This window comes from Trichomycterus rosablanca, chromosome 14 (genome assembly GCF_030014385.1).
Source record: "Trichomycterus rosablanca isolate fTriRos1 chromosome 14, fTriRos1.hap1, whole genome shotgun sequence".
Lineage (NCBI taxonomy): Eukaryota > Metazoa > Chordata > Actinopteri > Siluriformes > Trichomycteridae > Trichomycterus > Trichomycterus rosablanca.
In genome coordinates, this window is record NC_086001.1 from 26,864,797 (window position 1) to 26,889,899 (window position 25,103).

At 39.2% G+C, this 25,103-nt stretch overlaps 2 protein-coding genes across 3 annotated transcripts; one reads left to right on the top strand and one right to left on the bottom strand.

The window, feature by feature from the left end:
• Positions 1-5,852: 5,852 nt before the first annotated feature.
• Positions 5,853-14,813, top strand: LOC134326257 (tripartite motif-containing protein 16-like). Its single transcript, XM_063008426.1, has 6 exons — positions 5,853-6,428; positions 7,494-7,589; positions 8,697-8,930; positions 13,317-13,476; positions 13,799-13,858; positions 14,284-14,813. The coding sequence occupies exons 1-6, from the start codon at positions 5,853-5,855 to the stop codon at positions 14,811-14,813; spliced, it is 1,656 nt and encodes a 551-aa protein (XP_062864496.1).
• Positions 14,814-16,858: 2,045 nt separating this feature from the next.
• On the bottom strand, positions 16,859-23,124 carry LOC134326630 (uncharacterized). 2 transcript variants are annotated; one of them, XM_063008796.1, is made up of 5 exons: positions 22,202-23,124; positions 20,774-21,355; positions 20,433-20,576; positions 17,470-17,581; positions 16,859-17,281 (listed from the first exon to the last, which is right to left on the bottom strand). In XM_063008796.1, exons 1-4 carry the CDS (start codon positions 22,907-22,909, stop codon positions 17,570-17,572), a joined length of 1,446 nt encoding a protein of 481 aa, XP_062864866.1. In that variant the 5' UTR covers positions 22,910-23,124; the 3' UTR covers positions 16,859-17,281; positions 17,470-17,569. The 2 variants fall into 2 exon arrangements, with proteins under 2 accessions (XP_062864866.1, XP_062864865.1); XM_063008795.1 differs by lacking the exons at positions 16,859-17,281; positions 17,470-17,581 and adding an exon at positions 18,002-19,337.
• Positions 23,125-25,103: the final 1,979 nt, after the last annotated feature.

The window sequence follows — 25,103 nt, forward strand, 5'->3', positions numbered from 1 at the left end:
ATCACTGCTGCAGCACTAACAAGTTCCAAAGCAGCTGCTGGTTTATACTCTTTAATTTCAGCACATTTCATCAGTATTGATCTTGTGGGTGGAATTAGATTTTTTGTAAACTCTGTTTATTAGTGTGTAATAGTGTGTGTGTGTGTGTGTGTGTGTGTGTGTGTGTGTCATTAAATCAAATTCAAAATCCTTTGTATTACTGAGATTAGCAGGTGCTGTATGGATTACTGTTAACACTACAGGTTTCAGTATGTGGTTTTATTGTTATGGCTGATCTGTGTATTGATTAACTGTCGACTAAAATGACTTGCATAATTAGTCCTTAGTTCAGGTGTTTTAGCAGCACCCATTTAATTCAGAAGTGTAAAATTTATTCACTCTTTTCTGTACCAGCATGACTGTGCCTGTGTATAGTGAAACCGCGGTAAAGTTAGTTTTATATTGGACATTCACCTGACATTTGAGTTTCTTTCGACATGGTGGTGGTGTGTTAGTGTGTGTTGTGCTAGTATGAGTGGATAAGACACAGCAGCGCTGATTAAGTTTTTAAACACCTCACTGTCACTTTCATATCCAGCCAACAGCGCCCCGTGGGCAGCATCCTGTGATCACTGATGAAGGTCTAGAAGATGACCGACTCAAACAGCAGCAATAGATGAGCGATCGTCTCTACTTTACATCTACAGGGTGGACCAACTAGGTAGGAGTGTCTAATAGCGTGGACAGTGAGTGGACACGGTGTTTAAAAACTGCAGCAGTGCTGCTGTGTCTTATCTACTCATGCCAGCACAACACACACTAACACACCACCACCATGTCAGTGTCACTGCAGTGCTGAGAATGATCCACTCAAACTCATACCTACAGCATGAAAGGGGGCTAACAAAGCATGTAGAGAAACAGATGGACTACAGTCAGTAATTGTAGAACTACAAAGTGCTTCTATATGGTAAGTGGAGCTGATAAAATGGACAGTGAGTGTAGAAACAAGGAGGTGGTTTTAATGTTATGGCTGATCGGTGTATAATGCTTTAAATTTAATTTTCCTTCACATTAAACACCACATCAGGATCTAAAGCAAAATAAATACTCCCATACTGATAGATTAGTTTAATATAACGAAATAAAGACGATTGTTGTTGCGCAGCCCTTGAAAAGTCTAGGACTGAATGCCTTTCAGTCATATCGATAAATATAATGAGAACACAGCTTTAATACTCGTCTGGAGCAATAACAAAGATCACATCTGACAACCTGACACTGCAGCCGGAACTTACTTTTTCTCTCAGACTTTCACTGCTTTCATAGCTAAGACAAATCTAGAAATCAGGGTACACTGTACTTCATTAAAAAAAGTTGGCTATAAACATGGTACTATAACAACAATTGTAGTAATGATTATTTCAATTAGATATAATAATCATACGTATCAGATTAATATGGGTGGAAATGTCAGCAGGTTTACCTAGTCTGAAGAAGTATTTTAAACCTGTCAAAATTATGCCCTCTCAGCTCTAGGGTGCAACTAAGTAATAAATTCATTCTGGTGGCTTATCTTTGTTTGTGGGTTACACCATATAAAGCATATGTCTCTAAATTAAATGGGGGGGGGGGTATTGGGGGAAGGGAGTAGAAGGGGGTAGTGTTATTATGACGCCTGCCGAAATCATACTCCCACCATGATCTCAGCACTGCAGAGTCTGAATCACACCTCATTTAATTTTTCTAGCATGTCTTGGCATGTACTTTGTTCTGAAAAGCATTTTGCCCTAGGCTCAACAGGAGGGTTTTTTGGAGGGTGGAGTAGAATTTTGGCAATGTTAATATGATGTTATTATACTACCACCATGATTTCTGGGGTGACTGTCAGTTTCATAGTTGTTTGACAGTTTGATTGTTACTAAAGAGGATAGTCGATGTAATTTCTTGAAGCTTCAAATATTGTATCCTACAGTGGTGTTCAAAAATAGCAGTCCAACACCATTAACCTGATAAATCACTGTTTTTAGTAGAAATGCTATTTCTACATAGCAAATAATTTACTTGAAAGTGTAGTAGAGTAATGAAAACAAAAAAAAACCAATAATTAGGACATGCATGCCGCTCATTCTGAGTAATCAAAGCATTGATTTAAAGGGGGTTGTTCAAAATAATAGCAGTGAGTGTTAGGGGGTCTGCGGCGTCTGACGGACTTACCACCTGTCCTCGGCGTCGCAGACATTACAGAACAAAGAGCAGCGTGGCTTCATATAGGAAGCCCGCTGATTAGGGCGTACGACCGGCACCTGCGCGCTTACTATATAAGTGGGCGTCGCCAGTGTGCCGGCGTCGCACCTTTTGTTCTCATCCCGGCGTTTGGCTGCATTGCTCCAGCCGCTTTTTCTTTCCTTTAGTCTAGTGGGTACCTCCAGGCGCCGTAGGCGGTTGGAGGAGTAGGGTCAGGAGGCCCGAGGTACTAGATCAGTTTTGGTAGATTGGCTGGTGCGACTGGGTGCAGTCCAAACGCTGGATTTTTCTTTCCGGCTCTTGCCGTCTAGCTTTCGGCTAAAGCTAATGCCGGGGTATTCGCTTCCCCGTGCTTTATAGCGCTTACCGGCTCGGGGACCTTTGTAGCGCTACTGGCGCTTCCCTTGTGAGCCGCGCCCCGACCAGGGTTCGCGTCCGGAGTTCGCTACTTTATTGCGAACTAGTTATATTATACGGTCACTTCCCAGCTGCGCTGGTGACAGCACCGTCGAGCCTTTTGAACCTGTGTTCCATTCCTCTGTTTTGGTTTTGCCTCGTGGGTTTTTTTTCCCCGAGCTTGGCTGAGCGCGGTGCCTCGTTTTAGCGCCGGCACTATTACTTTCTGCAGCCTTGCCGTAGCGAGGCGCTACAGTCTTGGGACAGCGTGCCAGAGACCAGGGTTCGCGGCTCGCTTCCAGTACAAGTTGTTTCCGGTTTTGTTTCTCTTTTCTTTTCAGAGCCAGAGTCTTCGGCAGCGTTCAGGGTCCCCGAATTGTTTTATGTTATTCCTTGGTTTGTTTTCATTTATTAAATAAAGAACCTTTATTTTCTCTTATCTCCGCGTCTTGGGTCCTCCCTCTCCGCTACTCATAACAGTGAGGAGTTTAATTGGTGAAGTCATTCATTCTGCAGAAGAACGGGTGTCAATTTTGGCCCTTATTTAATGTAGGAGGGTGGCAAATGTTGCACACGTTGGTCAAAGCACATTTCCTTTTGAAATACTGGGTAAAAGTTGATTGTAGAGGGAAAAAACATACAGTGAAGTGCAGCAAATTATTGGCTGCTCAGCAAAAATGATCTCAATTGCCTTGAAGTGAAAACCAAAACCTGAAAGATGCAGAAGGAAGCATGGAACTACTGTTTGAAAAGATCAAAGAATAGCCAAAATGGCAAATACTCAGCCAATGATCACCTCCAGAAAGATCAAGGAACATCTGAAGTTACCAGTGAGTACAGAAGATGATTAAGTGAAGCCAATTTACCAGCAAAAACTTCTTGCAAAGTCCCACTGTTAAGAAAAAGACGTGTCCTGAATGGGTTCAAATTTACCAAGGAACACATTGACTGGCCCAAAGAAAAATGGCTCAACATTTTGTGGACTGGTGAAAGCAAAATTGTTCTTTCTGAGTCTAGTGGCCGTAGACAGTATGTCAGACGACCCTCGAGCACTGAATTCAAGCCAAAGTTCACTGTGAAGACAGTAAAGCATGGTGGTACAAAATGATGATATGGGGATGTTTCTCATACCATGGTGTTACGCCTATTTATGGCATACGAGGGATCATGGATCAGTTTGAATATATTAGAATACTTGAGGAGATCATGTTGCACTATGTCAAAGAAGAAATGTCCTTAAAATGGGTGTTTTAACATGACAATGACCCAAAACATCTTGGTTACAGACAAACAAGATTGAGGTAATAGAGTGGCCAGCCCAATCCCCTGACTTCAATCCCATAGAGAACTTATGTTCTGACATCTGAAACGCGTTTTTTTTTTAGGCAAAACCCAAAATTGCAGAAGAACTGTGGAATGTCTGATCATCCTGGACTGGAATACCTGTTCAGAGGTGCCAGAAATTGGTTGACTCCATGTAACACAGATCTCGGAAACAATTGTTCTGCCACTAAATATTAGTTCAGTAATTTAAAGTAAAGTGAAACCTCAAACATTTTTTTCAGTTTATAGATAATTTTTTTGAGTTTTTAAAGAAAAATGCTGGCACTGCTATTTTTTTTTAACAGCCTAATATTCTTTTTTTTACCTTTTGTAAAGGATTAACACAAACTGGCTAAATGTTGTTAATGTTTTGATTTAGAATTGAAAGTGTAGTATTTTCAGTGCATTTGCATTTATGAAAATAAAAGTTAAATTGATTATAATTATAAAGATTATAATGAATTTGTGCTTTATTCACTTTTTTAAAATCACTGCTATTTTTTTAACACTACTGTATTTCATGAAAAGCTGTACCAGCAAATTATTATCAAAGCATGTAGAATGTATTTTAATTATTTTTATTGTATAAATATACTCAGATAACCCAGAATAATATAATTTAGTATTAATCTAATATATACACCGGTCAGCCATAACATTAAAACCACCTCCTTGTTTCTACACTATCTATTTTATCAGCTCCACTTGCTTATAGTGGCTAAGTGGGTAGCACTGTCGCGTCACAGCAAGAAGGTCTTGGGTTTGATCCCCAGGTGGGGCGGTCCAGGTCCTTTCTGTGTGGAGTTTGCATGTTCTCCCTGTGTCTGCATGGGTTTCCTCCGTATGCTCCGGTGGACTCCCACAGTCCAAAGACTTGCAAGTGATGTGAATTGGAGATACAAAATTGTCCATGATTGTGTTGGATATAACCTTGTGAACAGATAAATCTAGTGTAATGAGTAACTACCGTTCCTGTCATGAATATAACCAAAGTGTTAAACATGATGTTAAAATCCTAATAAAAAAACATATAGAAGCACTTTGTAGTTCTACAATTACTGTCTGTAGTCCATCTGTTTCTCTGCGTACCTTGTTAGCCCCCTTTTACCCTGTTCTTCAACCACCACAGAGCAGGTATTATTTAGGTGGTGGATCATTCTTAGCACTGCAGTGACACTGACATGGTGGTAGTGTGTTAGTGTGTGTTGTGCTAGTAGAAGTGGATCTGACTGATCCAGTGTCTTTTTCTTCATTAAAGCTAATGTCCAAGGCAGTTGTTGCAAAGTTTTATTATTTATTTTTTGTAATATTTACATTATAATTTCCTGTTGTACGAGCGGGACGGGTAAGTGCAGCATCTCTCCTATAAAATATTTATTTAAATGAAAAGACATGTGAAACAGTTGCAGGATGATGAATAAAAAGTATATGTGTATATTATTTAAAACAAAACTGAATGATAATTGGTTACCTTCAAATAATTGTGCAGCATGTTTTCCTGATTTACATTCAGTGTTAACAAGTAAAGAAGGACCCACCGTGACCCTGACCAGGTGCTATAAAAAAAAAACCTTACGCTGTTGTTCTCTCTCTCTCTCTCTCTCTCTCTCCTTTAGTTCAGCAGAAATGAAAGTGAAACTGATATGACCCTGTTCTGTTTGAGTGTGGATCTGTTCCGTGTCTGTGTTTGTAGTTTTGTTGATAATTGAAGTTGATGAACGCAGGTGAGTTTATACATTTCCACACTTCTGTACATTACTGTGTATTGTTACTTTATGTAGTTCAAATTGTTAATTTGATTTAAACACACTTGTTTTGAACATGATGCTCACAAACTAAACCAGAAAGTCTGAGCTGATGTAAATAACTTGCTGTGTTTACTGGTGTTTCTGTTTACGTGTAGAAAAATGGAGTCCAGAATTTCAGTAACTCAGGACGAGTTCAGTTGTTCAGTCTGTCTGGAAACACTGAAGAATCCAGTAACTACACACTGTGGGCACAGTTTCTGTATGGTGTGTATTAATAACTGCTGGGATCAGGAGGATGATAAGGGAACGTACAGCTGTCCACAGTGTAGACAAACCTTCACTCCAAGACCTGAAGTGAGTAAAAACATTATTCTGGCAAACGTTGTAGAGAACCTGAAGCAGAGAGAATCCCAAGTTCCACTTCCTGCTGGACCTGAAGATGTGGATTGTGATCACTGTACAGAGAGAAAATGCAAAGCTATTAAATCCTGTCTGGTGTGTTTGGCCTCTTTTTGTGAAACTCACCTTCAGCCTCACTATCGAATTCCTTCTTATAAGAATCACAAGCTGGTTAAAGCCTCCAGACGACTCCAGGATCAGATCTGCTCTCAGCATAATAAACTTCTGGAGGTTTACTGTCGTACTGATCAGCAGTGTATCTGCCTGATGTGTATCATGGATGATCATAAAGGACATGATACAATATCAGCTGCAGCAGAAAGAACTGAGAAACAGGTAAAAATATTACACAACTCATTAGCATTTACACTGATGTTGTTTATGTGGTGCTCATACACAATACTATTAGGGTTCCTGCGGCGGCTGGTGATCTTACCTCCAGTTCCTGTCGTCGCAGGAATTACAGAACGCCTCAAACAAAGGCCTCATATAGGAAGCCTGCTAATTAGGGCTGACAACCTGCAACTGCGCCTCGCCTATTTAAGCAGGCATCGCACAGACGCAGGTTGTTGCACCTTTTGTTTGTTTTGCTGGTCACTACGCCAGCTAGCACCTTTGTAGGGAAAGCCGGTGAACCTGGGCGCCATAAGGGCGGTCAGGCTCGTAGGATGTAAGGCTGAGGTTGCTAGGGACCTTTTGGTTTTCTCCTCTCTGTTTCAGGGAAAGTTGGTGTGACTTCGCACAGCAACGCGGCTCTCTTAGGTGGCTGTTCACACAGTTGTGCCCAGATTGGCGTAGCCTAGCGGATAAAGCCATTGCCCTGGAACCCCACATCGCCGGTTCGAATCACGCCGTGCCTAACGTATTCTCCTTTTTTTTTTTCCTACAGATCGACTTCTCCCAGAGACCGCAATCCGTGTCTGGTGACTGCTCTGATCTGGGTTCCCAAACCGCACAGCAGCGTATTGCGGTTTCGTTTTGTTTTTGGACCGATCTGATTTCTCAGAACCGCTCGGCGGCGAATTTTTGGTTTCGTTTTCCCCGGATTTTATCAATCCGGCGCATAACCCATACCGCACTTCATAAGCGCGTAGTGTCCTGTGTTCTTGAGTATTGAATTGGCACAGTGGAGAGCGCAACCGCCTCACACTCCAGCAACCGGAGTTCGTGGCTCCACTCAACTGCGTCCTTGTGTTTTATTTTCCCCTTTTTCTCAATAGCCTGCGACGTTAGCGGCGTCAATCGGGGTTCACCCAATTTGTTTTTTGTTCTTGTTTTTGCTCAGTTTATGTTTAGTATTATTTATTTAATAAAATTATCATTTGGTTCTCTACATTCTGGGTCCACCTCCTCTCTCCTCATAACAAATACAAGTAAATTCTGAATTGTTTTTCTGTGTAGAAGCAGCTGCTGGAGATCCAGAGAAAATTCCAGGAGAAAATCCAGAACAGAGAAAAGGAACTTTGTGAGCTGATAAACACTGTGGAGTCTCACAAGGTAAATTTTATAAACAAAAAGCTCTCAGGATCAGTCCGACTCTGCTCCATTAAATCAATCTCCATTAATAATGTGATATTTTATATTTCGGTAACTTTGGAAGTGATGGAGCATTTTTGTTCATGAATTTAAAAAATCTTTAAATTCTGCCTGGTTATTTGGTGATTGATGCTGTACAGCAATTCTGAGGTTGTGCTAATAATTATAAGGGTGATGAGCTCAGATTTTGACTTGAGATGACTGAGCCACCTAAAAAGATTATTGATTGTTGCTTTGGCTTAAAATGCTTAAACATTAATGACTGTATAAGATTTCTGGTAAAGACTTGAGAAGATCACTACATTGAATTTCCCAGTCCTGGCCAGGCTGCTGTTTCCTGATATTTAAAAGAATTTCTGTAACAGTATGCTACCAACAGCACATTTTACAGTATATATGGTGTTTTTAGGGTTTATTAGATTTAATCCACACATATCATTTTGAATTAAGGACATACAGAAGCAAGTCTGTTGTATTGAAAATCTGAAATGCTGACAAATGCAGTAAAAACTAAAGTGATGATGAACACTGAAGAAGTGCTGGAGTTTAAAGTGGAAGGTGGAAGACTGGAACTCTTTCTTATATTTGGGAAGTAGAGTATCAAATACTGCAGAATGTGATGATAAAGTCAAGAATGGCCACCAAGCTATGAGTGATGAAAGTCTTAGTCTGACCAGTAGGTACATATGAATGTGAAGGATGGACACTGAAGAAAGAGGAAGAAAAACACATTCAGGATTTTGAGAATGAGTGCATCAGAAACCTGCTGAAAATCTCATGGGGGAAGATGACAACCATTAAGAAAGTTTACAAGATGGCCAGAACAGAAAAAGAGCCACTGAACCACATTGTCCTGCAAATTATCCACATCACAACAATGACCATAACAGTGTCACTTTTTTATTATTGTCAGTCTCTTGTAATGGTCTAAACTTGAGCTCTAAGGTGTTAATACACCTGGGCTTCTCTACGATTAGACCCTTAACTTGTTTCAAATGTCTTCTGACTTCATTTTTATTTCTAAATATCTGAGTGAGAAACGTATCCTCTTTCTGAATCTTCTAACAGTGTTCTGCACAGACAGCAGTGGAGAACATTGAGAGGATCTGTACTGAACTAATCAACTCAATTAACAGAAGATGCTCCGAGCTAAAAGATCTGATCAGAGATCGAGAGACAGCAGAAGTAAGTCAAGCTGAAAAAGCCCTGAAGCAGGTGGAGCAGCAGATTGCAGAGCTGAAGAGGAAAGATGCTGAACTGGAACAGCTTTCACACACAGAGGATTCCTTCCATTTCCTCCAGGTAACAGAACTAAAAATTACAGTGGTAGAGAGGTGGGTGATTTTATTATTATATGTGTGCTTACACAGATGACAGCAACATAAATTTGGAGGATGTAAAAATTACCATAAATAAAATCTTAAACATTTTATATAATTATATTATTGCTGCACCAGTCAGAGTAATAAAATATGTTCAGAATGTGACAAAACTTGACGACAGTAGCATCAAAAAGATAAGAAATAGTGAGAACTTACTGATTGATTTCAGATAATGAGAGATTAGACTGAACATTGATGGCGGTCTCAGATGGACAGGTGGAGAAATAACAGGGCTGAGTTTTTTGGTGGGGAGCCACACTATTTAATCTCTAACTGAAAGAAAATCTGATTGGTTGCCAGCCAAAGGGGAAAGAGGCCGCTGGTATCTGAGCATGTATTGGAATGGTATAAATCCAGTGGTTGAATAAATGAACCTGAGAAGGAAGTGAATGCAGTTCTATTAAAAGTGTCTACAGTTGAGTCTTTATAATCTGTTGATCTTCTGGTGAAGTGTTTTGACTTGGCTGTCGATGAGGGATTAAATTGTAGGTGCTGCTGTGCATTTATTATAATGATTCCAAAACTAAATTAAATAAATTAAAGGCCAACAAATTTAGACCTCTAAAACCACACAGATGTGCAAGCCATCCTGACTTTTCTCAATCAAAAATAAATCGAAATAGCAGCAACTCTTTTAAAGTCTTATTTAAAACCCCTTGGCAGTCCAGCCTATTTTTGTGCATTTTTCGCCTGAAAGACATACCTAGTTTCTAAGGCTTCTCATTCAGAAAGTTTATAAGATAACACAAAAATTATACGTCAGTGTTATAGAAAACCCTTTAAAGTATCAGAAAAACACAGCCAAATGCCATGATGTTATGTTACAATGATCAAATGATGACAAAACCCCCCCAAAATGTAGGCGCTTTTTACATTTTTTTTGAAAATCCAAAGTTTCAGTGAGTATAAGTAGGACTGCAGGTCTGCAGACCACCTATACAACACTATAGAGTTGTAGCCAAAGGGGTTTTCTGTCACCAGCCCAAATCTTAGGCCTATAACTCATTCTGATCTCGAGTTATTGCACCCGGAGTGGCATCACACTCCGCTGCTCTCCAAATCTCTCAAAACTCAGAATAAACAGATTATACTGCAGATAAAATGTGTAAAATGCATTATTTATACTTTATAAAGTCATTATTTATAACATTTGAGTGTTTTTTGGAGTGATGAACTATCTCACAGGCAGCCAGTCCCAATCCCTTCACCCAGCGCGCACACACACACATAAACTGATACATTTGTAACATGATACAGGCAGCCTTTTGAACTGTTCACGACCTGAGTCGTTTAAATCGAATCACACTCTATTATCAGCCCTAAGAGCGAAGAATGACTCACTTACTGATTCAAAAGCTCACATTCCAGCGTGCGTAATCTGTATCCATGGTGACGGCTGGTGAAGTACAGCTGTTTAGACTAATCCGAGAGGCTAAATGCAAAAAGATGGGCGGGATATAAGCTGGTCCTCCAATCAAAAGCAAAATATGCTAATATTTTTGCATTTCTCCAATGAAAAACAAGTATTTTGTGCTGTGATGAATACTGTCTCTACATTGGCTGTAACGGTATTGCGCAACCTAACAGCTAAACACTGAGCAGTATCAGTTAGAGGGGGGTTTTTGAGTGCTGTGAGTGCTTTCTCATTACAAAACGAGCCGATATTCGCGTGTAATTGACTTATAAAGTTATAAAAGGTCCTTGCCACAATCCAAAATGGCCACCGGTGTTTGTAAACATTTACAAAAAGTGGATTTTATCTCGAATGGAAGGACTAATGAACATAAATTTGGACTCAGATTGAAGATAAAAGATCCAGGTACAGTGTATCACAAAAGTGAGTACACCCCTCACATTTCTGCAAATATTTTATTATATTTTTTCATGGGACAACACTATAGAAATAAAACTTGGATATAACTTAGAGTAGTCAGTGTACAGCTTGTATAGCAGTGTAGATTTACTGTCTTTTGAAAATAACTCAACACACAGCCATTAATGTCTAAATGGCTGGCAACATAAGTGAGTACACCCCACAGTGAACATGTCCAAATTGTGCCCAAATTGTCAATATTTTGTGTGACCACCATTATTATCCAGCACTGCCTTAACCCTCCTGGGCATGGAATTCACCAGAGCTGCACTGGTTGCTACTGGAATCCTCTTCCACTCCTCCATGATGAAATCACGGAGCTGGTGGATGTTAGACACCTTGAACTCCTCCACCTTCCACTTGAGGATGTGCCACAGGTGCTCAATTGGGTTTAGTCCATCACCTTTACCTTCAGCTTCCTCAGCAAGGCAGTTGTCATCTTGGAGGTTGTGTTTGGGGTCGTTATCTTGTTGGAAAACTGCCATGAGGCCCAGTTTTCGAAGGGAGGGGATCATGCTCTGTTTCAGAATGTCACAGTACATGTTGGAATTCATGTTTCCCTCAATGAACTGCAGCTCCCCAGTGCCAGCAACACTCATGCAGCCCAAGACCATGATGCTACCACCACCATGCTTGACTGTAGGCAAGATACAGTTGTCTTGGTACTTCTCACCAGGGCGCCGCCACACATGCTGGACACCATCTGAGCCAAACAAGTTTATCTTGGTGTCGTCAGACCACAGGCCATTCCAGTAATTCATGTTCTTGGACTGCTTGTTTTCAGCAAACTGTTTGCTGGCTTTCTTGTGCGTCAGACAACTCATGTGTCTATTTTTTAAAGCCAACCTCTGGATATGACGCCGAACACGTGGACTCAACTTCTTTGGTCGACCCTGGTGAAGCCTGTTCCGAGTGGAACCTGTCCTGGAAAACTGCTGTATGACCTTGGCCACCATGCTGTAGCTTAGTTTCAGGGTGTTAGCAATCTTCTTATAGCCCAGGCCATCTTTGTGAAGAGCAACAATTCTATTTCTCACATCCTCAGAGAGTTCTTTGCCATGAGGTGCCATGTTGAATATCCAGTGGCCAGTATGAGAGAATTGTACCCAAAACACCAAATTTAACAGCCCTGCTCCCCATTTACACCTGGGACCTTGACACATGACACCAGGGAGGGACAACGACACATTTGGCCACAATTTGGACATGTTCACTGTGGGGTGTACTCACTTATGTTGCCAGCTATTTAGACATTAATGGCTGTGTGTTGAGTTATTTTCAGAAGACAGTAAATCTACACTGCTATACAAGCTGTACACTGACTACTCTAAGTTATATCCAAGTTTCATGTCTATAGTGTTGTCCCATGAAAAGATATAATGAAATATTTGCAGAAATGTGAGGGGTGTACTCACTTTTGTGATACACTGTATGTGCTGGTTTAGCTCTCATGCTTTTGTTTCATATAAATTTATCGCGGTGGTGTTGTTTACTGAGTGCTTTGATGCATTGCATGCTGTGCATTGATGGCACAGCTTTATCTGATATGAAACTTTTTCGGGATATTTTTTATGCTGATGTATTTGAAGTAAAACAAACAGCAGAAATGTGATGGTGAGATTGTACTGGCTTGTTTGGTATAAATGCTGTCGGTTTTAATGTAAGTACCGCAGTATAATATTACAAAATATAAACGCTGTACTTCTGGCAGAAATTTATCAGACCTACAATTATTTTGTGTTTTTAAAAGAACTTATAAACAAAATAAGCTCAATGTTTACGTTGCTAAAAAGTAGAGATTTTAAGCTATCAAAAGGTACCTTGTTTAGCAGCGATTATATTTTGACGGTGTAACAGTATACAGAGAAACACAATAATAAAAATTCCTGGCCCGTCGACGGGCTAAGGACCACCAAGGAACGACTTTGACCTTGTTTAACACAATGCATACATAGTCCACAATATTTTTATCTGAAAATTCAGACTTACGGGAACCTGAACAATTGTTTTAGGGTCTGGCTTTAAAAAAAACAAGGACAAACAGAAAACACGTGATGCAGACAATAAAATATTATGTTGAATATTTAGGTAATGGTGCCTCTAGTGGACAGGTAGTGAAATAACAGGGCTGGTGTTGCTGAATGAAGAATGTTGTGTTTAAACTGTAGGATTATTTAATAACGCATTTTTAGAGTCGTTGTTCAAAAAAACTGGCCTGTACCTGAATGCTTCTTTTATACCCAAACACAGCTGGATTATCTGTTTAAGATGTTTTTGGAACATTTTACAATCTTCATAGTAGTGTAAAATTGTCCTTGTATCAACTATTTTCAACAGTTTTACAGGCACAAGTTTATTAGTTTATTAGTTGAATCATTTGTAATTTATCATCATCTTGTTGTTTCTCTGTGAACATTTTCTGTCTGGATGTAGGATTTTCAGTCTCTCTTGGCTCCTGCTGGATCTGCAGAATCAGCTGCCATCACAATCAGTCCTTTCCTCTCATTTGATGATGTTACAAAGTCTGTATCTCAGCTGAGAGAGAAAGTAGAAGAATTCTGGAAAGAGCAGTGTGAGAAGATACCAGATGAAGGTGAGTTCAAGCCCTCAGTGTTCCATTGTCTCCAAAATGCTTCGGTACTCAAACATCAAACAAAACAATCAAATCCACCAACATGAACATTTTACAGCTAACAACATCATTCATTTACTTATTAACCCAGTACTGGTCATGGTCACAGTGAGTCTAGAGTTTAATGAAATACACTCACACTTGGTCAGTAACTCAGAATTAAGTTCACTTTAGACAAACATTGGGAGAACATGGAAAACGTCTACTGGCTTTACCTGCGACAATTTCTGGTGTAAATATATATTTACTGTGATTAGTGATTGTACTGTTAATCTTTCTGCAGTGAAGAAAGTCTGGATTACTTCACCTCCTGAACCTGAAATCAGAGAAGATTTTCTACAATGTAAGTTTCTCACAAGCACACATACACAGTGCAGTGAAAAAGTATTTGCACCCCCCAGTACGCACATGTGTTTGTGTAGTGTTTGAGTAGCATTTGTGTTTGTGCAGTAGTCCACGTGTGTAGTATTCTTATGTGTTTTAGTGGCGTCTCTGTGTCTTTGTATGTCTCTGCAGTGTCTGTGCAGTTTTTGTGTCACTTTGTGTGTTTGGTGTTGAATAGTGTTACACTGTATCTTGTGTAACTGTATAGAGTTACACTATCATCTCTTACATGCACACAATTAGACATATGTACAATTGCTCTCTCTCTCTCTCTCTCTCTCTCTCTCTCACACACACACACACACACACACACACTGTACACACACATACTCTCTCTCTCTCTCTCTTCTATGTTAATTGGTTTATTTTGTATTTGCTCTCCAGATTTTTGTCGGTTCACACTGGATCCAAACACAGTAAATAAAAACCTCCGTCTGTCTGAGGAGAACAACGTGGTGACCTGCAGTAGAAGATTACAGCTGTATCCTGATCATAGAGATAGATTTGATTATTACTACCAGGTTGTGTGTAGAGAGAGTGTGAGTGGACGCTGTTACTGGGAGGTTGAGCTGAGTGGGAATAATTGTGTAGCAGTGTCATATAAAAGCATCAGCAGGAAGGGACGTAATGATAAGTGTGTGTTTGGATATAATGATCAGTCCTGGAGTTTGTTCTGTTCTTCATCCAGTTTTTCATTCTGGCACAATAACAAAAAGTCTGAAATTCCCATAATGCCGAGTTCCTCTAGAATAGGAGTATATGTGGATTATGAAGCAGGAACTCTGTCCTTCTACAGCGTCTCTGATACAATGAAGCTCCTCCAAAGAGTTCAGACCACGTTCACTCAGCCCCTCTACCTGGGGTTTAATCTTTATTATGGATCAGAAGTAAAACTGTCAGATTTAACAAATTAACTGTAAAATTTACATGAAAGTGTAACATTAAACTGTTTGAGTGATTTTAGAATCTGTGAGGCAGTGATACATTTATGAAGATTTTCTTTTTCAATTTATTAATCACCATTTATTCAGTGCTGTGAGAAAGTATTTACCCCCTTTCCTGATTTCTTCTTTTCTTAAATATTTATCATCTAAATGGATTCAGATATTAAAACTTAATTAAATAAATGACAAACTGAATATTTAAAAACGTTAAAGAGAAAATTACATTACAAAATGGTAAATGTGATCATTTTCACCTTAAACTTCTTTCTTCCCAAGTCTATTATAAGCAAAATCTTTATTAAAAAAATTTTCCTTTTGAACCACAGGTTGGTCATTTCAGCAGTAGCGAGCGCTTATGAGCAGTAATAACTGAGAGTTGTTTGGTGTTCCTAGGCTGTTTAGTACATTAAGCCATAAGTTGTTGCTCCTGGAGAAGCTGATTCTCCCATGATTTCTCCTGAGCTGTAAAACACAAGTTTAAAAGTGAAACCAGCACATGGTGAGGAATAATACAGCAGAACTTAGATACGTGTGGATGGTTTCAGAGGGGATTTGATTCTTTCACAGAAATAGTTATTTGTATTGTGGTACGTTCGTTCAGCCTTCATTAGTTTATCTCTGCTCATTCAGCCTACAGCAGTTTAGACCCGCCCACCTAACCACCAATTTGCCTCCACAATGAGCCTGTATAGAGAGATTAGATTTTTACAAATGTGGTATGTTTGAGAACAACCCAGGCTTTCATCCAATGACTGTTTCTTGATGTTTTTAGCAAGACCACCGCTACAGGGTCTGTATTATTACATTATGAATTGAGTTACATTATTTGAGTAACAATCTCTTAATTTCTTTAATCCACTTTAAAGGTTTTGTTGTTCATATAAAATGTCTTTAATGTCTTTGATTTTTGCTCCTTTGTAGCCTAATCTTAGAAATAGGGGTTGGTTCAGGATCTGGTTCCTTTCTTTTGAAAAACAGTAAAATCCATAAAATCTTTAATGATCTTTTTTACCCACCGCCATCAGACTCTACAACGAGTCTCTTCACAGTCGAGGCAGCCAGATCTAATGTTGTTGGACTGATTAGGGCTGTTTTTCCTTGATCGTAAACCACTTATTCACTGAAGTCACTTTATTTTCTAGACCCCAAATTTGCTGTCACATTTTGTTATTGTCATTATTATTATTGTTATTAATAATCTAGTGATAGTAATGGTAATAATGTTGATAATAGTGGTGATAATGGTAGTGGTATATATAATGGTAATAATAAATATGTATTTGGATACTTTATTGATACAGTATACTGTTTTTTACTCCATATTTGTATATAGCGGTGCCCCTGTATATCCCTCCCTTACTGTTTTTTTTTTCTATATTCTATGGTTGTGTAATATGTGTAGAGTTCTGTGTAGAGTTCTGTGTTTTGCTGCTGTAACGAAACAATTTCCATCGGGATTAATAAAGTTCTATCTGTCTATGTATATCATATTAGTTTTATTTAACAATTCTTTTTTTTTTAAGTTAGCAAAATCATTCAGAAGTTAAGAACTAAAGCTTTGTAACCCTAATTAAACACATTCAATTCAATCAACACAAACAACTGTCCAATCAGTTTTACCTTTAATTCTTGAACAGAAATCATTTTGCATAGTAAAAAATTACAAAGTGCAGAAATAACAGCTGAAGTACAATTTCAGGTGCTGAAACTTCAATGTACAACTGAATACAACTGAACAGTAGCAAATATTTAAGAATGCAGTATGTAGTGTGGGACTGCAATCATTATACAACAGATAAATGGGTTATACAGCTGACAGTAGTAGTAACACAATATTCCCAACAAAACAACTTACAATAATAAATCAGATAGAATCTAAAGCAACTGAGTTATTGACACCATATAAACACTTCAGATATATATCAGTCAGTATATGTCATATCATTTTATGATGGTTTTAACTAGTTTTAAGTAATTTTACCTAATGAAAGTGTCTGGTTCCTATGAAAGATAGTCGTGCTTGATTCAAGCATTATTACTTGGTTAATGCATTTTTTTAATTAAGGAATAAAACTGTCTCTAGATAAAATGACCTAATACAAGTACAACACGTCTAATCAGAAGTTAATCTAATACAACTAATGTCAAAAGTTTTGAATTTCACAACAACAGGATTTATTTGAGACAAACTGTAGAACTTTGTCTTAATTTAACTCAAAATAAACAAATGCTGGATGGATCAGGGACACAAAACAGGGTGGGTAGTAAAGACAAAGAGCTTTCTGTATCCAAAAACAGCACCTCAAGTCCTTTTCTTCCCTTCCTTCATAAAGGCTTTGACTTGGACCTGATACGACATTTGTTGATAACAGATTTCTTCAGTTTGGCTTTCTCAACTGGTTCCCATCCGTGCAGTTTACCACAGATCATGGTATAAGCTGCAGTAGAAAATAAAATGAACGTATGTACAGTGATTGGCTTTATAAATGAGTACTAAGAGTCTGCAACACATCTGTCCACAGCACTGCTATACTGGCTATACTGACCACAATGTAATGACCACTACCCACACTGTGTACATCTAAGGTTGCTTCAGTATGAAATGAGAAAGCTAAAAGATACTTACTTAGTATTCCATTCACTTTGGATTCACCCAGCCTCTTCTTCCCCTCTGGAACTTTGTCATTATGCTGTCCTCACTAAAGGTCGAGTATTCAGCTATACAGCTAGAGAACAACCTACAAAATTCAAACAGGTAAATACCCATTTAAGTATTAACTATCTCTAGTACATCCACAGAGAAAAGATTACTGACAATTCAATGTGAGTAATGAAAGATGAAAATGCAACTTTAAGTGTCCTTTACACAAGTGCTCATGCTTATTCACTAAATGTTAATACATCTGTGTAGCTAATAAATTAATCATCATCAGAAATACAGTACTCAATCAGGGTTCTTGCACCATTTTAAAAGTAAAATTTAAGGCTTTTTAAGACATTTTAAACCTCAATACATATAATTTAAGACCCAAAAATGTCATAAAAAATTATTTGGTAGAAAATATTCAATTTATTGTCTCCCACATTGGAAATAAAAACTTAATTGTTATCAACAATCTTTTCAATTTTGTTCCATTGTGATGCAGAACAGAGCCAGCATAAGATACATAAGCTGCATTACATTAAACAACACACTGACTTGCATGTAGAAACCATACAGAATTATAAAATAACACGTAAAGCATACTGCGTTGTAAATATAAGCTAAAAAAAAGTCCTCAAAACAGCTTGTTTGCAAAACAACACAAAATGTTATCACATGAATCTTAGAGAGAAACCAATGAACAGGTCAAATTCAAGAGGTCAAAATTCTCTTCAAGACATGTAGCATAGCTCTGCCACTCTCTTCTCAATTTCATGGTCTAGGTCCATCAACTCCCCTCTCTTGTCCTTGCATCTTTTTCTCATGGTGTTGGATTTAGTGATGAGCTCTGCCATCTTGGTCCCAGCTGTATTCTCAGCCTTCTCTGCAAGGCTATCTGCCTCCTTCTCTAGAGTGTCACTGTTACGACTGGGGACATTCTAGTGTGTTTGTTGTATGTGTGTGTGTGTGTTTCAGGTACCGGCATTATTTGCCAGCGTATAAAAGGCTGGAAAGTGAGGACCGGAAGGAGAGCGGGCGTGTCGTTTGCACGCTGTGCTTTGTTCGAGCGTGTGTGTTTGAAGTTGGAAGCGGTCTCTGTTTGATAGAGATTGTGTGTTTCTTTAGGTTAAGATTGTTGTGTATTGTTATATACTTTATCGGTTATTGGTCTAATCGTTTTTGTTCTTTTCTTTACAGAGTTTGCTTAGAGCTGGTTTTCTTTTTGTTGTGGTTTTCGTTTTGATTCTGAATTCAACAAATAAATAGTGTGCTTTGGATAGATTGTTTTCCTTGTTGTTATTTAATTATTTTAAGTATTATAATGTTGCATCCCCTGTCACCCCTAGATCGCTACAGGTCGTAACAGTCACACACAGTTAAGATTGTTCTTCTTTTCTTGCGTAGCTGTTCAAGCTCATTTTCAGCCCCTTTTCTCTTGTTCATCTGTTTTGCCTTTTCCTTTTTCTTCCTCTCATCTTCCAAGAAGATCCTATACCGGTTGCGTGAAGTTGCACATTCATTTAGCAGCTCTTTAGTTAGTGGCACTTTGACCACTCCACCACACATCCTCACATAGTCGCAGATCAGTCTCTGTGAGACTATAGTGTCCTCGTTCATATTGCACATCTCCACCTCCTTGTTTATGGAGAATCCACGCTCCACAGTGGCTTGTCCATGGGACAGAAGCAGTAGCTTTTCCACAAAGCTCCAAAGTTCTGCATATCCATTCATGGCCTTATGCAGGAAGCTGTCAACTCGCAATGTCCCATCCAATGCACTGAAGACCATGAATTCCTCTCCTCTGGCCTCATTAAACAGGAACTTCTGAAACTGTTGTGCAATCTTATCACCTGCATTTACATAAAGACAAACACATTTGTATATTTTCCAGTTAAAATTATATTTTGTGGAAATCACAAGAGATTTATATTCAATATACTCTGGAAAATGAATCTCAGATTTCCAACTATATTTGAAGTCCAAGAACATTTATTAGGCCTACAGACATGTGTTACAACTCCTACTAGGCTATATTTCCAATAAAATAAAATACAACTAAAAAGATGCAAGTAATAGGCTAGTATAACTTGACATCTAAAATATGGCTATTTACTGAAATAAGATATTGTCTTAGTCAACGACATTGAAGGGAGAGATGCAATAACATTTAGAGCAGTGGTTCTCAAGCTTTCTCAGGTCAAGGACCCCGAAACTGGCACAAATTAGACCACAAATCCCCATCTTTTAAGATTTTTGCTTTTAGAGGTCTTATTACAAAAAGTGTATGAATCCTATGACCAAAATTGTCATACATTCTGTCACTGTGTGATTTATTGATGGAATTATAGTGAGAATAAATGATTCCCCTGGAGTTCACTTTTAAAACCACTGGTTTAAAGAAGGTGCCTAAAGACTCCCTTTGCTAAACCATAGGTAACTGTTCTTATTTCTAATATGTCTACAGATGTTACCCGCTGTGACTCCTCCTGACAACTTCTTGTCCTGCACAAATTTCATGACGAGGGCCTTCATTTTTTTCAAGCACATGTCTGGTTCAGTGTGCATCTTTTGGGGGTCCAGGCACAGCATATTTCGGACAGTGGGGTACTTCAGTGGGCACTTCAATAGAATGTTCTGACAAATTTTTGACAGAGCACTCTGGCTGTCTCGCATGAACTGTAACACATCACGCTCACTTCCACCCTGACTGCCTGACATGCCCTGACAAATGCACAAAAGTCATGTGTCACCTGAAACATCAAATAAACTCTCCCTATGTGTAACTTACACTACACAACATTTTACAAATCCTGTGAATAAGTCAACTGCTTGATGTCTAATCTTAATCTAATCTATTGGTTGTTTTAGAATAAATACTTAAGTAGTCAAATTACTTGCAGCTGATGTAGCACATTGTTGAAGTCATCCAAGATAATAAATGGTACCTTGAGGGCAGCTGTGGCTCCCAAGCCAATGTCCACTTGCTTTGGACTGACCCAAAATTTTTGGTCTGTCACATCAAGCTTGACCAGATTTACTGGGGAAACATCAACCTGAACATCTCGCTTTATAAACCGCCTGAGAAGGCTCTGAAAACAGAATAGCACAGGCATAGTAATTATTATTATAATCAAAATCTGAATAAGTATTACTGTATTTACAATATATTCTACAAACATCAACATGCTGAAAATGCATTACTTTGTTTTATCTTTCATATCCTCTGTAAGTAACGATGCTTAAATGACTAAACCTTTAATACATTTTCAGCTGTCATTAGGCCTACCCTGATTAGATCCTCCAAATCTCTGCCTAAGAAGGGAATCATCGGGGCATCTGTCTGGTACTTGGTGAGAAATGGCTGAAAAGTTCTTGAGATACTCATGAAGAAGTGCAACTTTGCCAGGATAATGGGATCCATCCGTGCTTCTGCGATGGTGTCATACGATGATGACCTTGGATTGGGGAGCTTCTTGGCTTTGACCTGATCCACATAGGAGACAATATATGGCCAAATTTCAATGGCTCTCTCAACTGCTGGAAGGTTTTCCAGCCAGCGATGTCCACAAAATGGCAGAGGAAATCTATCACACTTGGTCAATAACACAAAGTCTTCCCTCCTTGCAGGTGCATAATGAAACAGGTAGTGCAGGGCTTTCAGAACTTTTTCAACTTGCCAAACCGTGAAGCCGTTCTTGAATGAGTTGTGCATTGTGTGAAGGCCACAACTTCCAATTATTTGTAGTTGGGCTCCACCACACTGCTCTCTGTGTTCCTCTTGTAAGAGTTCAACAAACCTCCAATTAACACTGGGCCCATCCATCGAGAGTGAGAGCATGTTGTTCAGATTCAGCTCTTTTGTACCTTCCTGCACATATAAGGGGTGGAAGGGGTTATAAATTCAATGTGCCAGGTAATCCACATTAGATTAAAAAATGGTTCCATTAGTGTAAGGATGATACTACTACTACTACTACTACTACTACTACTACTAATAATAATAATAATAATAATAAAAATAACAGCTTATATAGCAGAGATCAAAAAACATCCATCAAAACACCTGACATCTTAATTGTGATAATCACAAGTATTTTTTTGCTACTATTTGTTATTTTAACGATTTCTTGCTTATATATACATACAGTCATACATCATACACATTAAAATAATTGTGTGTGTATTATTATTTCTACAGGTTCACTAACTGGTAAAATCATGTATTCTGTGCTAAAATACAACAATTCTATTCTGTACTTACAACATGGCTTGATTCTGCATCTTAAAGAGTTAATTTGCAAAACAGATAAAATCCATTTGTTATTGATGAAAAAGCTTGCTTTTTATTGTGCTTTGCAGATTCGCAAAAAAACAAGGTTTTTCAAATTCAATTTAATTCATAAGTCATGTGTTATTGTGCATTGAACGCACTATCAATAAAAAAATACATATTTAATAATAAAAATGGAGATTTTTGCAAATGAACTCTTTATAGCTCTTAGGTGAATGTTTACAGTTGCTATAGCAACAAGTGACAGCCGACGTTACCAGCTGTTAGCTAGATTTGCCCAACAGTCTGAACAACCCAAAAAAAATCACAAAACGCCATATTTCAACAAAATCTACCAACAGTTACACCCCTTAAACTCTGAGCTAACGTGTTGCGAATAGAACAATGGTATACAATTTCAAACACAGTCGTAAAGTTACTTACACTGAAATGTCCCAACATGTCCTCGGCTCTCGAGTGACCCATAAACTCCGACCTATAGTAGCGGGAGATGACATGGTGTGTGCCCGTCTCATCATCAGTAGTCCAGAACCGCAAATGAAGGTCCATTTGTTTATTCTTTGTCGTTTTATTCATGCTTTCGTCAAACATGATAACATACGGCTTCTCACTAACGCTGCGCGATAGCTCCTTCTTGATGAACGAAGCAATGCCATATTTGGCGATATATGCAGTTTTATTTTCACCACAGCTGAATGACTTTGCAAGCTGGGAATCGGGGAACATGGCAGCAAAGACTTCACTTATCTCCTCATTAGATTTAAATGAATTGTGCCTCATTACGGTATGGAGAACCCACATTACCTCTGCCTTCTGGGTCTCTGGCGGTGAAACAAAGCTTTTAATAGTCGACTGAGAGGTGGCGTCTGAACTTGCAACATTAGGTGGAGCTGCAAACAATGCAGGGATTAGCCCGGGCTTGCTATTAGCTGCGGCCATATACTGCAGGTGCTTTCCTCCCTTCATGTGCGACTCGACGGCTTTGACCCCCATGGTGCCTAAAGAAAAAGTTTTTTTGCAGAATTTGCACATTGCCTCATTTTTGTTTTTGGCTGGTGCCAGCCACATCCTAAATACATCCTTTTCCATCCATTTGTCGTTAAATTTGCACTTTCCCATCTTTACATACATCACCGCTCACCTCGACAACCGCGAAATGTCACGCCGCCCGACGTCAGGCGTCTGTCGCAAACGTACCGTAAAATGCTTATGCGCGGGGGCTCTCATTTTCTACACCTTCTTTGTACAAAGTTAATCAATCAAATACACACTATTAGATGCTTTACCACTGTGTTTTTCCCATCGGCATTAAACTCACCATCCGAAAATGTTATACCTACAGCAAATTTACGGTAAATTTAAGACAATATAAGACCTTAATTAATGATATTTAAATTTAAGACATTTTAAGACTTTTTAAGGACCCGCGGGAACCCTGTACAAGCTTCTGAATGGGGCGCTCAACTATAGATGGCGTGCTGAGGCGCTCACCGTTTTTACTTAATGTCCGATCACCAAGTTGTATTTTAACTCTCCTTACTAGCCCATCTTGTCAATAGTGGTTTCCAAGATCCTACCCAGTCGCCACTCATTTCTTGGCAAGTTGTCATCTTTCACCAACACTATGTCGCCAATCTGCAAATTCCTTCTTGGTACATGCCAGCGCTGCCTAGTTGCAATGTTTGCAAGATATTCTTTTCGCCAGCGACACCAAAACTGCTCTATCAGGTATTGAACATGTCGCCACCTTTTCCGTGCATACACATCTTCCTTGACGAATGTGCCTGGTGGAGGCAGAGGTGTAGTGCGCTTTAAGGTAAGCAAGTGATTAGGAGTGAGGGGCTCCAAGCTATTTGGATCACTGTGGTTGTCAACAGTTAAGGGGTGACTGTTTACAATTGCCATTGCCTCACAAAAGAATGCCCGTAAAGAAGAGTCATCCAGTCTACCTGAGGAGAGTGAAAGTGTATTATTTAGGACAGCTCTTATCGTCCTGATCTGCCGCTCCCATACTCCACCAGCATGACTTGAGTGGGGTGCATTCATAGAGAAGTCACACTGCTCCTGTGCAAGAAAAGCAGCCAGTCTTTCTGTGTCAATTTCATTCAGAGCTTTCTTCAGTTCATTTTTGGCCCCCACGAAATTGCTTCCTTGATCAGACTTGATCTGACGTACTGTTCCTCTTATGGCAATAAAACAGCGCAGACCATTGATAAAAGCATCTGTTGACATGTCTGTAAGCATTTCTAGGTGAACAGCACGAGAGCAGAAACAGGTAAATAGGAGACCATACCTTTTGTGGATGCTCCGATTTTGCTTTGTCAGAAAGGGACCAAAACAGTCCATTCCACAATAAGTAAATGGTGGTGATGGTTCACACCGCTCTGGTGGAAGATCTGCCATTTTCTGCTCCTCTATAGGTCTTCTTTGCTTCCTACAGGTAATGCACTTGTGAACAAACGATACTACAGTCCTATTGATGCCTGGAATCCAAAAGCCATTAGATCTAATCTCATTTATTGTAAAACCTTTGCCTTGATGGTGGACCTTTTCATGGTAGTGAGAAATGATCATTTTTGTGATGGGGTGGTTTTTAGGAAGAATTGCAGGGTGTTTGAATGAATTAGGAAGGGAGGAGTCACGAAGTCTCCCTCCCACCTTGAGCACACCATCCGTATCTAGAAAGGCATCAAGAGAGTGCAATTCATGATAAGATGGCAGAGAGGTTCCTTTGCTTATTCTCTTCAGCTCACTTTGATAGACCTGTCCCTGCAGAGCCTTGATTATGACACGTTGTGCATTTTCATGTTCAGTCACAGTAGTTAAGCTGTTAGTTTTGTCTTTGTTGATTCGTCTGAGGATTCGTGCAACTGCTTGTATAGCTTTCGACCAAGAAGAAAAGTTGGACAAGCGATCTATCATGCTTAGGTGCTCTGCAGCTTCCGTGTTTAGGGTATGAACCACTTTGATTTCTGGGTCTCCGATGGGTAGCTCTGGGATTACATCTGATGAAAGGAGCATGTCTTTCTCCCACAAAAACTTGGGTCCTGTGAACCAGTTGGAGGACAGCAGTTCACTGACAGTTAACCCCCTTGAAGCATGGTCTGCCGGGTTTTCAGTAGTAGGGACATATCTCCATTGCTGAGGGGTTGTGCTGAGGTGAATCTTTTGCACCCTGTTAGCTACAAATGTATGGAATCGCCGTGCTTCATTATTTATATACCCTAGCACTACCTTGGAGTCAGTCCAGAAGAATTCTTGAACATTAGCATATCCAAGCTCCTCTTTCAGCACATTGCTGACCTTTACAGATAAAACTGCGGCT

Excerpts from the sequence above, each read along its gene's own strand:
- LOC134326257 (XM_063008426.1), top strand. The coding sequence starts at position 5,853 with ATGGAGTCCAGAATTTCAGTAACTCAGGACGAGTTCAGTTGTTCAGTC. Across the intron at positions 7,590-8,696 it reads ACACTGTGGAGTCTCACAAG|TGTTCTGCACAGACAGCAGT; the intron begins GTAAATTTTATA and ends ATCTTCTAACAG. Across the intron at positions 13,477-13,798 it reads TGAGAAGATACCAGATGAAG|TGAAGAAAGTCTGGATTACT; the intron begins GTGAGTTCAAGC and ends ATCTTTCTGCAG.
- LOC134326630 (XM_063008795.1), bottom strand. The coding sequence starts at position 22,909 with ATGTATGTAAAGATGGGAAAGTGCAAATTTAACGACAAATGGATGGAA. Across the intron at positions 21,356-22,201 it reads ACATGTTGGGACATTTCAGT|GAAGGTACAAAAGAGCTGAA; the intron begins GTAAGTAACTTT and ends TTATATGTGCAG. Across the intron at positions 19,338-20,432 it reads GAGCCACAGCTGCCCTCAAG|GTGATAAGATTGCACAACAG; the intron begins GTACCATTTATT and ends ATGTAAATGCAG.